The sequence below is a fragment of the Cucurbita pepo genome, chromosome LG01 (genome assembly GCF_002806865.2).
Source record: "Cucurbita pepo subsp. pepo cultivar mu-cu-16 chromosome LG01, ASM280686v2, whole genome shotgun sequence".
Classification (NCBI taxonomy): Eukaryota; Viridiplantae; Streptophyta; class Magnoliopsida; order Cucurbitales; family Cucurbitaceae; genus Cucurbita; species Cucurbita pepo.
Genome location: NC_036638.1, coordinates 2,521,134 through 2,537,438, shown reverse-complemented (window position 1 = coordinate 2,537,438; position 16,305 = coordinate 2,521,134). Strand labels below are relative to the sequence as shown.

Genomic DNA, 16,305 nt, shown 5'->3' with positions numbered 1-16,305 from the left:
TTTTTTTTTTTTTTTTTTTTTTTTTTTTTTTTTTTTTTTTTTTTTTCTCTCTCTCTTTTCTGCTACAAGTGAAAACTTCTGACCTTATGTTGTGACTGGCAATTTGCATGTAAATGTACTTTCTGTTTGACTGATATGTCAATAGATTTAAGAGTTCGTTTTCAATCAAATTCTTGATGCAGCATGAAAGAAGACAGGCTAAAGAAGCAAACTGAAGAATCAGAGGTTTTAGACTGGGTTAAAAGGAGTCGTAAACTTGAGGAGAAGAAACTTACTGAAAAAGAGAAAGCCTTGCAGCTCTCAAAGATTTTTGAGGAACAGGTTAGTTAACTGCATAATCCAGTGTCATTTGCAATTGCAGTCCTTTCTTTCATAACAACAACTTTCATGTGTGATTGCGATCGTGGCATTTTGGAATTTTTCAGGACAATATTGATCAAGGTGCAAGCGATGATGATATTGCAGCTGAAGATATAACTAGTATGGGTTCATACTTTTTGTTTCTTCGTATGAGTTATGATTATATATTTTTTAATTTTTTTTGCACGACTATATTTTGTGGTTACATAGATGTTGGAATAAGAATATAAGGGAATTTTTATCCAGTATTTCACTTAATATGTTTGTACAATAAGGATGATTAGGAAGCAATTAATGTATACAATGGACTGAGACATATGAGACGTCCTTTACTTCTAGCATGGAAGCACAGTGATATGCGACTTTAAAGCAGCAGTTTTTTTATTCCTCCTTTTCTTGAGCTTTTTCTTTTCTTTTTATACTTCTTCCATGTCTGATTAAAACCCAACATTGTTTTAACATTTCGAGGACACATGTATGCTTCTAGACAGCAAGGGAGGATGTCTAGAAGTGAGAGAGATATCACTTGATGTTTCTGTATGCGCAGCTTATTTATTTCTGTATGCAATTTTTAGGTAATTTAGCTGGAGTTAAAGTACTTCATGGCATAGACAAAGTACTAGGAGGTGGTGCAGTTGTCCTAACCCTTAAAGATCAGAATATCTTAGCTGATGGTGACGTTAATGAAGGTAAAATACGTTGGTTCTTTTCCTTTAATTTCAGGGCCGAAGTTCTTAAGTACTTATATATTTTAATGCATCAGATATGGATGTACTTGAGAATGTGGAAATTGGAGAACAGAAGCAGAGAGACATGGCCTATAAAGCAGCAAAAAAGAAAACCGGGATTTATGATGATAAGTAAGTCACTTATTTAAGTGCTCTATGAACTGTTTTACAGGCTGCCTCAGTTCTCATCCATTCTTCTATTATAGGTTTAATGATGAAAATGCTGGTGAGAAGAAGATGCTGCCACAGTATGATGACCCAGCAGCTGCAGACGAGGTGGACTTCTTTCCTTTTGAGCTTCTGTTTCTGTAATCTTATATAAGGAGCTCTATATCTTATTCATGTTCTTTACTTGAATCATTTCTAAACTTGGAGCATAAGCATTCTCTGAGGACAATTTGTGTTGTAGGGCCTAACTCTAGATGGAACTGGACGCTTTAGTAATGATGCAGAAAAGAAGCTTGAGGAGGACTATATTTTGTGGTTACATAGATGTTGGAATAAGAATATAAGGGAATTTTTATCCAGTATTTCACTTAATATGTTTGTACAATAAGGATGATTAGGAAGCAATTAATGTATACAATGGACTGAGACATATGAGACGTCCTTTACTTCTAGCATGGAAGCACAGTGATATGCGACTTTAAAGCAGCAGTTTTTTTATTCCTCCTTTTCTTGAGCTTTTTCTTTTCTTTTTATACTTCTTCCATGTCTGATTAAAACCCAACATTGTTTTAACATTTCGAGGACACATGTATGCTTCTAGACAGCAAGGGAGGATGTCTAGAAGTGAGAGAGATATCACTTGATGTTTCTGTATGCGCAGCTTATTTATTTCTGTATGCAATTTTTAGGTAATTTAGCTGGAGTTAAAGTACTTCATGGCATAGACAAAGTACTAGGAGGTGGTGCAGTTGTCCTAACCCTTAAAGATCAGAATATCTTAGCTGATGGTGACGTTAATGAAGGTAAAATACGTTGGTTCTTTTCCTTTAATTTCAGGGCCGAAGTTCTTAAGTACTTATATATTTTAATGCATCAGATATGGATGTACTTGAGAATGTGGAAATTGGAGAACAGAAGCAGAGAGACATGGCCTATAAAGCAGCAAAAAAGAAAACCGGGATTTATGATGATAAGTAAGTCACTTATTTAAGTGCTCTATGAACTGTTTTACAGGCTGCCTCAGTTCTCATCCATTCTTCTATTATAGGTTTAATGATGAAAATGCTGGTGAGAAGAAGATGCTGCCACAGTATGATGACCCAGCAGCTGCAGACGAGGTGGACTTCTTTCCTTTTGAGCTTCTGTTTCTGTAATCTTATATAAGGAGCTCTATATCTTATTCATGTTCTTTACTTGAATCATTTCTAAACTTGGAGCATAAGCATTCTCTGAGGACAATTTGTGTTGTAGGGCCTAACTCTAGATGGAACTGGACGCTTTAGTAATGATGCAGAAAAGAAGCTTGAGGAGGTAATTGTATTCTACGTTCTACCCTACCCATGAAGATCGGTAATGGTTCAGTATATTATAGTGCTTCTTTTTTTGCTTCCTACTGTGAACTTTTTGCTCTTTGCCAGCTTCGGAAAAGATTACAGGGAGCTTCTTCAGTCAAACACTTTGAAGATCTTAATGCATCAGTGAAAGTCTCGCATGATTATTACACTCAAGATGAAATGCTTCGATTTAAGAAGCCCAAGAAAAAGAAATCTCTTCGAAAGAAGGAAAAGCTAGATATTGATGCCCTTGAAGCAGAAGCAATCTCCTCTGGATTGGGTGTTGGAGATCTTGGTCCTCGAAATGATTCTAGCAGGCAAGCACGAAAAACAGAACAAGAGAGATCTGAAGCAGAAATGCGACAAAATGCATACCAGTCAGCCTATGCTAAAGCAGACGAGGCATCAAGATCTCTACAATTAGTTCAAAGCTCAGTCAGATTAGATGACAATGAAGATACTTTCATTGAAGATGATGATGAAGACCTCTATAAGTCGCTGGAGAGAGCAAGAAAATTAGCTCTTAAGAAGCAGGAGGCAGCATCGGGACCCGAAGCAGTTGCTCTTCTTGCTACAACAACAATCAGCGGGCAGACAACTGATGATCAAAACACAAAAGCAGGAGAGTTGCAGGAAAATAAGGTTGTTTTTACAGAAATGGAAGAATTTGTCTGGGGTCTCCAGCTTGATGAAGGTATCATCTTCCTTATTCTCTTTTTGGTGTACCATTTATTGCTATTCACATTGACTGTTCCTATAAGTCCCCAGTCAATCTTGAGCACGGTGTACTTGTTGGTCTTTATTTTCTCTCCCCCCCCTCTCCCGCCTCATTGGGCTTTGTTAGTGGTTCTCGCAGGCTTCCTGTCGACCTTCAAACTGTGTCGATCTTTGGGATTTTCAATGAACACTAACCATCTAGAAGACCTGTTTTTTCGTGTGCTTGCTAAATCTGAACTACAACGTCTATTTGCTTGACTTAAGCCAAACATAAATTCTGGCATGCTATTTTCTGTTCTAAATGGATATGTCATAATTAAAAGCTTTATAATCGCGAATAGAAGGTTTAAAAATGAGATAAATGAGGAAAACCAGGGAGAGTGAACTGGGTTTTTTCTTTTTCTTTTTCTTTCAGAATCTCATAAACCTGAAGAAGAAGATGTCTTTATGGATGACGATGAAGCACCAAAAGAAGAATATCATGAAGATGAGAAGGATAAAGATGGTGGGTGGACTGAGGTCAAAGATACTGCCAAAGAAGAACCCACTCCTGAGGATAATGAGACAATAGCTCCCGATGAAACAATCCATGAAGTTCCTGTTGGAAAGGGATTATCCAGTGTACTGAAACTGCTTAAGGATCGTGGGACTCTGAAGGAAAGCATTGAATGGGGTGGCAGAAACATGGACAAGAGAAAGAGCAAACTTGTTGGTATAATAGATGAAGATGAACCAAAGGAAGCTAAGTCAAAGGATTCCCGTTTATCTTCTTTGGTGGATTACAAAAAGGAGATTCACATCGAGAGGACTGATGAATTTGGGCGAATTGTAAGTTAGCTTCGACTCTATAATTTACTTAGCCAAGTAGTTCATATCTAGTTTACTTGCACCACATATTCACTTACTGGTTTTTAAATGCCTACTGGTAGTGTAATGAGGAGCTAGGTGCCAAGTTAAAGTAGGATTTCTTTTTTAAATGCGTAAAATTACATTTAGGAAATTGTGTCCGTTTACTTCTCAAATTGCCATACTTAAGTCATGCTTGCTCTTCTTCTTTGTATTTTATTCCAACAATGAAATGCACTCACTACCAGAAGACAAATAATACACAAAGACATTCAAGTTGCGCTGAATATGAGTCTCTCGTCTCTGAATTGTTGGCAGTCTTACATGTTTATGCCAACTGCACAAGGCTTTTGCCTAGAGGTGTCAATTTTGTTCTCTTGTTCCAATGGAGTTTGATTATAATTTCTGGTCTATCTTTTCTATGGGCTGCTTTAGGATGTGATATTACTCCTATGCTTACCATTAAGGAGTTTTCTATTCTCACTTGTGCCTTTCTACTGTACCAGATGACTCCAAAGGAGTCATTTCGCCAACTTTCTCACAAGTTCCATGGCAAGGGACCTGGGAAAATGAAACAAGAAAAGCGCATGAAGCAATACCAAGAAGAGTTGAAGTTGAAGCAGATGAAGAATGCTGATACACCTTCGTTATCAGTGGAGAGAATGAGGGAAGCTCAAGCACAATTAAAAACACCTTACCTTGTTCTCAGCGGTCACGTTAAACCTGGGTATGCTCCGTTTTCATTGGAACAAGTATTTTGCCTCTTGTTTTTGCATTTAGCCATTCAGTTTCAAACTGTTTTCTGGTTGTCTTTAATGTTTGTAGCCAAACAAGTGATCCAAGAAGTGGTTTTGCTACCGTCGAAAAGGATCTCCCCGGCGGCTTGACACCCATGCTTGGTGACAGAAAAGTGAGTCTTCTTTCCTTATTCTTCCAAGTATTTATTACTCAACGAGATTATAATATCGAGGAAGTTCTTCAAGAATTGGTGGCAGCTATTGATAAGTTAGGAACATATGCTATACGGGAGATTTCTAGTTATATGCGTACCCGAATTTCATTTGTGTGCACTCTAAGCATATACTCAATTCATATTTTCATTTTTGTCTCAATCTAAGTTCAATTTTTAAATCAACTGCCTTATTACCAAACTTCGACTCTCAGCATATAGAATTCGTCATTTCGAGACGCGATCGCTGTTAGTTTATATAAGTTGATCATCTTATTTTCAGGTCGAGCATTTCTTGGGGATAAAGCGAAAAGGTGATCCTTCGAATACAGGCACAAAAAAGCCAAAAATTTGAGATATGTAACTTTTTACCAGAATTAGTACCAAGAAATAGAAACCCATGATTAGTTTAGTTTAGTTTATTTTTCTTCACCAACAAGATGAACTTCGCATATTCAATTTCACATCCTCATCAAATAACAGTGTGCTTGAATTGTTTGTTGTACGATAATCGATAAATGATGAGGGATTACTCTTATAAATTATGGAAATTCATATTACAAAAACACATTATAATATTGGATACCTTAGGTCGTCGCCTTGTTAGAACAATCGTAGTACGTGTCAATTGGTTTCGACACTAATTGGTATAAATTCTAGAATTTATTATTAGAGTTACATATTTTGTGAATATAACTCATTATTTATAGACAGACGCGTTCTAAAAATTTTTAAAATGATAGATTATACGAATATTTTAGCTATTATATTTTTCAATTTTGGAGAAAAAAATTGTATTTTTATTTTTCTACTTTTAAGAAATTATTATTTTAGTCCATTTATTTTCATTTTTTTTTAATGATAGTTTATCATGATATTTTAATTTTTAAATTTCTTGAAATTAAACTATAAAGTTATATTAAAGAATTTTGATAATTTGTGTTTAAATTTTGTAAATATAGACTAAATTGACCGTCTTGGGTCCGCCCATCTTGCCGACTGGTTCGTGTAGAAGAAGTTAGACCTCCGAATTCTTAATCTCCCATTGTAGCTACTATGTCAGATAAACTCGAAATCCCGGTTCTGCCTGAACCAACCACTTTCGACTCACACTCCTCAAAAGAAAGCACCCTTCGACGTGATTCTTTTCTTTCACATTATTTAGCTGCCCCATTTCGGCATCAATTGCAGAAAGCCTGTTGCATCCATAGCCATACGTTGCTAGTACTCAATTTCTTTGATTTGAATTTGGAGAGTAATCTCGAGGTGCACGCACAATTCTGACTACTAAGGCTGCCTGCCTGTAATGAGTTACTTAATGAATTTTGAAATAAAATTAAAAAGGGATTTATTGAATTTATCAGTCGGAGGGTTAAAAAATCGGATAAAAAGCGAACTCCCGGAATTACGAATTTCGAGGGAATTCTAAATCAAATTAAGGAGATTGGAATGGCGGCCATGTTCGTTAATCGAAGAGGATCCAGATCATGGGCCACACCGGAGGAGTTGCCGGTGTCCAGTGGGGTTCCGATACCACCCAACAAAAAAATGGTCAAATGCGATGCTTCTGTTCATTGCTCTCGTGGTCATAGCAGACATTATCTTTCTGTGTCGGCTTGATGTTTCAAAAAATGTAGCCATGGTTGATTCATGGCCCGATTTGTTCTTCCGCTCGCCGCCTTCCCGTGCACTGATCGGTGGAGTTGATGATTCGAATTCCCGGGTATTCGACGGCGATCGGATTTCGGAATTGGGGAGATGTGAGGAGTAGTTGGAGAAAGAAGCCGCCGTGACGTATTCTAGGGATTTCCGGAAGGAGCCTATATTGGTTTCTGGTTCTGATGAGGTTTGTTTCGTTTTTGGATTCCGTATCATGCTTTCAATTGTTGTTTACGTAATGAAATGTTCTCTGTTCTCGTGTTTTATTACAATGCACTGCATCAATACGTTATTTAATATGCTGCATCGATGTAGAAATCCATGTAATGCTGCGCACATTTCGATATCATTTGATATGCAAATTTTCCGCTCCATGATCAGTTTTCGATGAGCTTTATTTCTTATGCGTGGAGAGAGATATCGTGTTTTGTTCTTCTATCAGGAGCTTAGATGTTAGTGCCAAGATAGTTCGTATAAAGCCGTCGATTTTAGCAAAATATCTTTTATAATTAGAAGATCAAATTGAAATTGTGGAGGTCTACATTGAATAAATTAGTTTTCATAAAATCATATGAAGATAGTTATGATTTTGATATTTTTAATTTAAGTCCAACTTTGTTAGCCAACTTAGAATTTACTAGACATCAGGCTATAGCCAGCAAAGGAGGCTGAGCTCCGAAGGGGTGGACATGAGGCGATGTGCCAGTAAGGACACTGACTTCAAAGGGGTGAATTTAGTGGGAGTTCCACGTCGATTGGAGAAAGGAACGAGTGCCAGCGAGGACGCCGGGCCCCGAATGGGGATGGATTGTGAGATCCCACATCGGTTGGGGAGAAGAACGAATCACCCTTTATAAGGGTGTGGAAACCTCTCCCTAACAGACACGTTTTAAAAATCTTGAGGGAAAGCCTAAAGACGACAATATCTACTAGCGGTAGGCTTGAGGCATTTGAGTTTGTGGCCAGATGCTTGGCCGGAATTGAACCTGAATGTGCAAAACCATGAGACTATGAACTGAGCTAAAGGGAGTTGCTGGCTTGCATTGGGAAAGGGCAAAATCTTTCTTTAGTTTATGACTCTGGACAAAATGAAAACGAATAAGAATCCGATAACGAGATCCTTTCACATCCTCGTCCCCTCTTTGCAAGTTCCAACCATTTATATTTTACTTCTCTGGGTTGGAATGCCATTCATAAACATTTTACGCCTCTCATGATGCTTGCCTATGAACATTGTGAATCTCTTCATTCAACTCCTTGAAGGCTCTCGCTTCTCGAGGAAGATTGGTAACATTTGGTAAAATACCCTCCTTAAGCACATGTGATCGTCAAAAAACAATAGATTTTCAAGGACAAATGTGAGGATACTTTAAAATGACTTTCTTTGATATTTTAAATCACCCAAAAAAGTTATTTGTTCATCTTCTATTTGTTCGTTCATTGTGTTTGAAGGCCTCATGAAAATGAAAGGGAAATTTTTTTTATACCATGCAAAAGTTATCTCCATCTTCCTGCTATTGATATATTAGAAGTTATGAATTTATGTACAAACTTCGGGGTGACATCTAACCATATTCTTGTTGAGATTGATTTCTTGATGACTTAAAGCTCTAAAATCCCAATTTGCGTATATTTTTGCAGCAAAAAAAAAACATCTAAAGCCTTTTAGTTAATTGTTCTCTATAGGGGAGGAAATCTTGTGCTATAGGATGTGAATTTAAGGTGAATCCAAGTAGATATTCCGATGCTGCGTTTGGTTTAGATCACCAGGGTGGAATGCCTTCAATTCTTCAATCCATGGAATCAACTCTATATTTTGCAGAGAACAATATTGTCCAGGCACCACGGTGGGTAAGAACAATCTCTTATCTTACCATTATGCTATTTGGAGTACAAAACTTCCCCTTCTTAGCAAGAACATATTTAATGCTTATTTTTAGTTTTTCATTTAACACCGAGGCAATAAAATATTTGGGCGTAAGTGTCATGTATGATTACAAAAACCATGCATGGTTTGCTTGTTTTTCCACAGTCAATCTGAATAAAATACCCAAAAAACTTAACTAGTAGAGGAAGACTGCCAGTTCCATTTGTCTATGCAGAAAAGAAAGGGCTTAAAAGGAAGGCTGTCAGAAGAGCTATATGTTTTGGGTTGAGAAATTGGGGGGTTGTAAAGGTTTCGTGGGCTGTTATGCAAAGTTGGTTGCAATGGGGTTATGGTGATTTGCTGAAAGTTTGTTGGGTGAGGTAGTCACTAAAGCCGAAAGGGAGAGGTGGGAAGGAGGAGGGTTAGTTAGAGAGAGGAATGTGAAAAGGAGTCCGAACCTTTGAAAGCTTGGGAAATGAGAAAACGAATCTTAGTTACAAGGAGATGTGGGTATAGTGCAAAATGGAAATGCAGGATGGTAGGAAGATCGAATTATATGGAAGATAAGCTAGAGTTGGATGAGGGAATGCAGAGGGCAAGTTATCCATGATGGAGAGAAACTTCAAGGTCCTCACGGAAGGGGTTCAATAGTTGGTATGAGTGCACAAATTGTAAGAGAACTATAATGGTAGAAGTCTATGTAGTCCCGAACTAGCCGTATACAAGAGTTTACCCATGAGGAGAAGAGTACCAGGAAGGTAAGGGAGGCGCTCTGCGAATGCATGTTTTGTAGGCTAGTGATCTGATGTATCAAGAGCATAGCGATTTAATCGCTTAGAGGCTAGGAAGCTTTAAAAGCTTGTTCAATTTTAAGGGGGTAACATTGATATGTTTTCTGTGGTTTGATGAATGGAAAACTATCAACAGTACAATATTGGCAGCCATTTCTTCCTTTTCGACACTCTTTTACAGCTCTAATTGTAGCTGTGTTTGTTCAAGTGAAAAGTAAGATCCATGGTTTTCCTAATCAATCAATCACCATATTATCCTCAGAATTCTCTAACATAGGCTTTGATGCTTTTCTGTAGGAATGGTTATAGTATAGTAATGACCACCAGTCTCTTATCAGATGTACCTTTTGGATACTTCTCCTGGGCCGAGTACGATATCATGGCTCCAGTGCAGGCAAAGAATGAGAGTGCCCTTGCAGCTGCTTTCACTTTTGCAGTTGGGTTGACACAGAGGCAAGCTTTATATACCTTAAGATTTCAAGGGGATTCTGATCTCAGAAAACATGTGGAAGATAACCCATGTGCCAAATTTGAAGCCATTTTCATATAGTTTGATCTGAAGGTCGCTTTATTTCATGTTTTCGACTCGAATAGGCAGCCACAAACCCTTTGTAAATGTTCTGTTGATTGTAAAGAGGAAATTCACATGGCTTCTTGGAGTCCTTACCTGATACTTTAAACCCGCCCTTTGCCTGGTCTCGACTCCTCCCGGCTAAGTACTTTCAATCTAGCAGGCTAGATTACATGATCTTTGAATAGGCAAATATAATACTAAATATTTCAGTCCTTTCAGGAATTTTGGTTTGGCACAAACCATGAATGTGGAAATGAAAGAAGTTTCAATCCGTCTGTTCTCTTTTAAATTTTTGTTTCCTAAAACAATTGATCTGTGACAGAGAAAATATTGGGAGGAGATTGTGGTGAACCGGTTTCAAGCAAAAAGCTTCTACTACAATATGACTTTGTTGTGCTTGATGAAGATGCAAGATACCTTCCTTCTCCACTGTGAAAAATCACATCACTTCTATGCCCTTTTCTCCTGCTCATGCTCTGCCTTCCTTCACTCCCTCCATATTCTTCTTCTTCATCAACAGCTTCCACCAGCTCTTGATGCACCGGGTCCGAACTCTCGTACAATACTCGAAGCACCTGCTTAATTGACGGCCTTACCCTGCCTTCTCCCTCGGTGCACCATCTCACAATCGACACGACTGTGTGGAGTTGTTCTAAGTCGAAACAACTCTTGATCCTTGGATCTACTAGTTCCGATATCCTTGAATCTGGAACCATGTACACCTGAGACCATTCTACTAAATTCTTACCATCTTGTATAGCACGTCTGCCAGTAACTATTTCCAAAAGTAGCACGCCGTAGCTGTATATATCACTTTTCTCGGTAAGCTCTTGCGTGATAACATACTCGGGATCCATATAACCTGAAATTCATTAGCATTGAGATATTGCTAGCATAAGAAACGATGATATTCAAACATAAGTTGAAGAACTCGTCTTCTTCCAAACCTGGCGTTCCACAGATGTCGGTGTTTACAGGTTCAAAGAAAATAGAACCGCCCTCTGAAGCATGCGCAAGGCCGAAATCTGCAATCTGAAAGAAGAAACAGAATAATAAGAAGTTAAGGCATTTGGGTCTGCAGTTTGTTACCAAATGAACTTCTGATGTTACCTTAGCAACAAAGTTCTCATCCAGTAAAATGTTGCTGGACTTAATGTCTCTATGGCATAGTGGGGGATCACAATAATAATGAAGGTACTCCTGCGGAGGACAAGTTCAAGTCACTAAAAACGTTGCAAAAAGACAGCTTTTGATGGTTAAGCTAGTAGTTCATTAGCTCTTGATGGGAACAAGAGTATCAGCACACTACCAGAGCATTGGCGACATCGATGGCAATTTGTATTCTCGTCTGCCAACTTAGAGGCGTCCTGCCAGGACCTGCACGAGCGTAAGAATGCGTTACTTATACACTGATTCAAGGGAAGATGATAAAAAGAAGCTCTTTCATTTGACCCAAAAACTTGACTAAGCATAAAGGGCTACCAAAATCATATTAATCCAAAAACTTGACTAAGCATGCTTAAGCCCATTATATATGCCGTCAGCCTCACGGTTTTAAAACGCGTTGCTTGGGAGAGGTTTCCATACCCTTATAAATAAAGAGTTTCTCTAGCCGATAATGTCCTTATAAGGATATGGAAACCTCTCCCTAACAGACATGTTTTAAAACCATGAGGATTAAAATCGTGAGGATGAACATGTTTTAACGGGCTAAAGTGGACAATATTTGCTAGTAGTGGGCTTGGACTGTTACGAGTGGTATCAGAGCCAGACACCGAGGAGTGTGCCAGCGAGGACGTTAGGCCCCTAAGGGGATGGTTTGTGAGATCCCATATTAGTTGGAGAGGGGAACAAAATATTCCTTATAATGGTGTGGAAACCTCTCCCTTGTAGACGAATTTTAAAACCGTGAGGTTAATGGCGATACATAACAGACTAAAGCGGATATAATCTACTAGCAGTGAAACTAACATACCATGAAGATGATCCTTCAAGCTTCCGTTAGTCATATACTCGTACACAAGAAACCTACCAAGGAAAAAACAAGTAGCATTTCATATTGTTGGCACATGATCTTAAAGGCCCCGAAAAAAGTTAAACACTTCGTGAATTACCGTTCATGCTTATCAACACAAAAGCCTCTTAAAGCAACAAGGTGTCTGTGATGTAATCTTGCGAGCAGCTCGATTTCTCGGCCAAATTCATCCTCCCCCTGCTCGGAGACTTTGTTCATCCTCTTCACAGCTACCACTAAGTCATCACTGAATTGAGCTTTATAAACGGTTCCATATCCTCCTTGTCCAATTGTTGTACTAAAACTATCTGTTGCCTTCTTGATCTCTTTATAGCTGAACTTTTTAAACGTAGAAGGTCCTGCACGAGATGTCAAGTGCAACACAGGGCATAAAACACAAAAGAGAAAGAACAGGAAGATTATTTGAACATGTATGCTGCCAAGGCTAAGCAAAGAACTTGAAAAACCTATAGAACTGCAACCAAATCACCCCACCTTCCTGATACTTTTTGACGGGACGAGAAGGTAAGAATTTCGACGATTTGCCATCTGCCATATCAGAATCCTTTAGCTCTCTGTTTTTCCTTCGAATCAGCACGATCAAGACGACCAGAATCAATATGGAAGACACAGTCACCGCAATGCCAATACCCGCCACTAATGTTAGATGGTAGGAATGACGTTTATGACTTTTATTGTCGGAAACACCTGGTATCGTTGGCCCCGGACTTGCAGCAGCTGATGGACTTGGGGCAATATCTGGGGTAGCAAAAGAAAGGGATGGAGCTGAAGAGAGCATGAAGTTTAAATCACTCTATAATCTAAGTTGGAGAAGAGGAACTTGAGAAAAAGTAATTATTCACTCCATCTTCAGAGGTTGCTAAAAATATATGCTTACATAAACTTTACAACTAACTGGTGCATAATCGTATCCCCATAACAATGTTTAACAACATAGTGCAAAACTAGGGAGCAGATGGCATAGAATAACATACATTGTGCAAATGATAGTGTAATGGCCCAAGCCTACCGCTAGCAGATATTATCCTCTTTGAACTTTTCCTCCCGAGCTTCCCCTCAAGGTTCTAAAAAGCGTCTGCTAGGGAGAGGTTTCCACACCCTTGTAAGGAATGTTTCGTTCCCCTCTCCAACCAATATGGGATCTCACAATCTACCCCTCCCCTCTCCAACCAATATGGGATCTCACAATCTACCCCTTTTGGGGGCATACCCTTATAAGAAAGGTTTCGTTCCCCTCTCCAACCAACATGGGATCTCACAATCCACCATTTTTGGGGGCCCAACGTCCCTACTGGCACATCATTTAATGTCTGGCTCTGATACCATTTGTAATAGTCGAAACCCACCGCTAGTAGATATTGTCCTCTTTGGGTTTTCCCTTCCAGGCTTTCCCTCAAGGTTTTAAAACGCACATTCTAGAGAGATGTTTCCACACCCTTATAAGGAATGTTTCGTTCCCCTCTCCAACCAATGTGGGATCTCACAATCACCCCTCTTGGAGACTATTGTCCCCGTTGGCACACCATTTGGTGCTTGGCTCTGATATCATTTGTAATGGTCCAAGCCCACCACTAGCAGATATTGTCTTCTTTGGGCTTTCCCTTTCGAGCTACCCCTCAACGTTTTAAAACACGTCTTCTAGGGAGAGATTTCTACACTCTTATATGGAATATTTCGTTCCCCTCTCTAATCAATGTGGGATCTCACAGATTGTAAGAAATAGCAAAAAGAAACACCTAGCCGTGCAAACGAAGAAGTTTGGACCCTTGCCTATCCTTGCCTATGAGGCTCTACAAAAAGAACCTAATCCAATTTCCCATTTGCATTTTTGTACATCCATACCTGGAGGCTTGTCAAGACCTTGAACTCCAAAGAAGCATGTTGCAAGATCAACGACTGAAGCAGTATCAAGATGGCTAGCAAGTGCAACAAACGTCGCGTCGCGACAAGTATTTAACGTTATATTGTCTTCTCTTCCAATCAGATTACGTAGATACAAAATCCCAGCATTGATACACTTCCTGCAAACACTTTCCTCCAAGAGAGGCAATTCACAACTGTCACTAACATTTGAGAAACTTGGAGATTCCAGCATTTGTTCGACAGTTTCTCGACCTCTACACGCGTAATTCACTGTAATCTTTGTCCCAACCCCACAGAAACCAGTGGCATTTCTAGGAACTCCATACAGTTCCATAGTTTCAAACAATGATTGCAGGCAAATGTTAGACAAGTTTGAAGAAACTCCTAGTTCACCAGTCACGTTAGCAAGCTGAGCAACAGAAACTGCAACAAATGCATTGATATGGCGGCAGCATTTCCCTCTTTCATTGGGGTTAGAACAAATAGAAGCAGCTAAAGTAAAGTTTGATCCACTCAAGTTCAAGGGACAATCTGTGAAAGTTTCAGAACATTAAGGAATTATAAGCCAACCATTTGAACATAACATTTGTTTCTGAAAAATCCTGAAATATGTTCATCTTAACACCAAAGATCAACAAGAGAACCAAATCAAGCTCATGCTCCAGCAAAGACAATGGCGCATTTAAGAACAAAAACGAGACCTACCCATTTAACCCCGAATCATTTTATCGCTGTTCATAGTGTTCTAAGAAGACTAAAACCCCATTTCCACAAACACCATTTCCACCAAAAACTCCCACTAGATCAGAGAAATAAACTCCACAAAAGAAATCACAGAGAGAATGGAAGATCAATCAACAGAGACAGAGACGAGTTTCGTTTGAATATTCAATCAAATGCGACAAAGAGACTAACCCGCCATTGTTTCTTGAAGAAACAGAAGAAACCCCATTAGAAACAAAGCTCTACTCACTGCGATCGCCGCCATAGTGAAGGCAGAGACCCTTAGTCGTCGTCGGAGCTAGCGAAGAAGCCAATGGCGCCAAGGAACGGCGGCCGTTTTAGCACATTTTTAAGAAGCTTTAAAAGGGGAGAGAGTGAGGAACTAAGCAATGGTTCAAGCGCGTGAGGAAATGCCACTAACAATTATAAAAAGCGAAAAAAAATGGAAATCAAAATTTGGGTATAGGAAAAAGAAGATTAGAGTAGCAAAGTTGAGTCAAAAAGACAGCGTTGAGTACCAAATTCATCATAGTTTGTTCAATTTATGATTGTTAGCTTCAAAAGTCACCAATTTAAGAACAATGACGCCAAAAAAACGCCAACCAAACAATCTTCTGAGTGCATTTATTAGCAAAATACGAAACTGTAGACATAATTTCGGTTTCATATTCAATTATTGAAACTTTACATTCAATTAGTGGCTTTAATAATCGTATGAAACTGTAGTTTAAAACCCAGATTTAGAACAATTAGAATCTTAAACATTCCAAGAGAAAAGTGGATAAAGACAAATTATCCTAAAGTTCTTCTTTTTCTTCTTTTCTTTTCTTTTTTACACTCATGAATGTAAAGGAAAATCTAGAATTCTTAAAATCTTATCTGAAGAATCTCTTCAAAAAGGGTCCTGTTAATTATTAAGTTCATCATTATTAATTATTGCGTCAAATTATTTGTTAATGCTTGGAGTTGAAGTTAGAAGCTGAAAACATAAACACCTGAGAAGAAGAAGATAGAATAATTGAGGAACAGAGTGTGCAGCAAAGACGAATCAAATGGGTCAAAAATAGTTTGATGATGTAAGACAAGAGAGAAAAAGAACCAACTTTGTATATCCCTTTCATTTTTCTCTCTCTCTCCTCATTATTCAACAACATTACCACAATCTTGTTCTTTCTCCAATTAAAATTTTAAAATTTGTCTATTCAATCTGGGATTGGAGAGAAACTAAGTTTGCTTAAGAGGGTGTGAAAACCTTTACTTAATAAACACGTTTTTAAATTGTGAGGTTAATAGCAATGGATAACGGGCTAAACTAGATAATACTACTAATAGTAGGTTTGAACTATTACAAATGGTATCGTACTCAAACAGGGTAAATTGTAAAATCTCACATCGATTGAAGAGGGGAACGAAGTATTCCTGATAATAGTGTGGAAACCTCACTCTAATAGACGCGTTTTAAAACTGCGAGGCTGATAACGATACATAGCAGGTTAAAACAAACAATATCTGCTAGAGGTAGACTTAAACTGTCTGTCAATATTTAAAATCTTGTCCCATCAGGGTGAGTGTTACATGTTAGATTATAAAAATTAAACTTAAACCAAATACCAAACCAAAACATAAACTCCGTGCTTCAATCTCTTAAATCTTACTATAGTTACTTAAAAAAAAAAAATTAGACCCATTAA

At 38.4% G+C, this 16,305-nt stretch overlaps 2 protein-coding genes and 1 long non-coding RNA gene across 4 annotated transcripts in view; 2 read left to right on the top strand and 1 right to left on the bottom strand.

Annotated features, from left to right (window-relative positions):
* The window catches only part of LOC111796123 (SART-1 family protein DOT2), a 9,741-nt gene extending 4,079 nt beyond the window's left edge, over positions 1-5,662 (top strand). The window contains exons 3-13 of the mRNA XM_023678822.1: positions 183-321; positions 426-480; positions 936-1,049; positions 1,124-1,220; positions 1,295-1,364; positions 2,508-2,567; positions 2,675-3,284; positions 3,723-4,135; positions 4,660-4,880; positions 4,979-5,063; positions 5,386-5,662. Coding sequence (XP_023534590.1) covers positions 183-321; positions 426-480; positions 936-1,049; positions 1,124-1,220; positions 1,295-1,364; positions 2,508-2,567; positions 2,675-3,284; positions 3,723-4,135; positions 4,660-4,880; positions 4,979-5,063; positions 5,386-5,457 — 1,936 coding nt within the window. The 3' untranslated portion in view covers positions 5,458-5,662. The remainder of the gene's footprint in view (positions 1-182; positions 322-425; positions 481-935; positions 1,050-1,123; positions 1,221-1,294; positions 1,365-2,507; positions 2,568-2,674; positions 3,285-3,722; positions 4,136-4,659; positions 4,881-4,978; positions 5,064-5,385) is intronic.
* Positions 5,663-6,501: 839 nt separating this feature from the next.
* On the top strand, positions 6,502-10,262 carry LOC111809613. Its single transcript, XR_002817256.1, has 3 exons — positions 6,502-6,948; positions 8,448-8,612; positions 9,717-10,262. It is a non-coding gene; the product is annotated as an uncharacterized LOC111809613 (long non-coding RNA).
* LOC111809595 (probable receptor-like protein kinase At1g49730) lies at positions 10,176-15,253 on the bottom strand. Of its 2 annotated transcripts, XM_023695943.1 has the most exons (10): positions 15,133-15,253; positions 14,807-15,030; positions 13,871-14,422; positions 12,503-12,793; positions 12,108-12,366; positions 11,969-12,021; positions 11,303-11,370; positions 11,104-11,193; positions 10,941-11,025; positions 10,176-10,855 (listed from the first exon to the last, which is right to left on the bottom strand). In XM_023695943.1, exons 2-10 carry the CDS (start codon positions 14,877-14,879, stop codon positions 10,293-10,295), a joined length of 2,034 nt encoding a protein of 677 aa, XP_023551711.1. In that variant the 5' UTR covers positions 14,880-15,030; positions 15,133-15,253; the 3' UTR covers positions 10,176-10,292. The 2 variants fall into 2 exon arrangements, with proteins under 2 accessions (XP_023551711.1, XP_023551716.1); XM_023695948.1 differs by having other exon boundaries at positions 12,503-12,766; positions 14,807-15,250.
* Between the last annotated feature and the right edge of the window lie 1,052 nt (positions 15,254-16,305).

Excerpts from the sequence above, each read along its gene's own strand:
- LOC111809595 (XM_023695943.1), bottom strand. The coding sequence starts at position 14,879 with ATGGCGGCGATCGCAGTGAGTAGAGCTTTGTTTCTAATGGGGTTTCTT. Across the intron at positions 14,423-14,806 it reads TCTTCAAGAAACAATGGCGG|ATTGTCCCTTGAACTTGAGT; the intron begins GTTAGTCTCTTT and ends AAACTTTCACAG. Across the intron at positions 12,022-12,107 it reads TGTGTTGATAAGCATGAACG|GTTTCTTGTGTACGAGTATA; the intron begins GTAATTCACGAA and ends TTTCCTTGGTAG.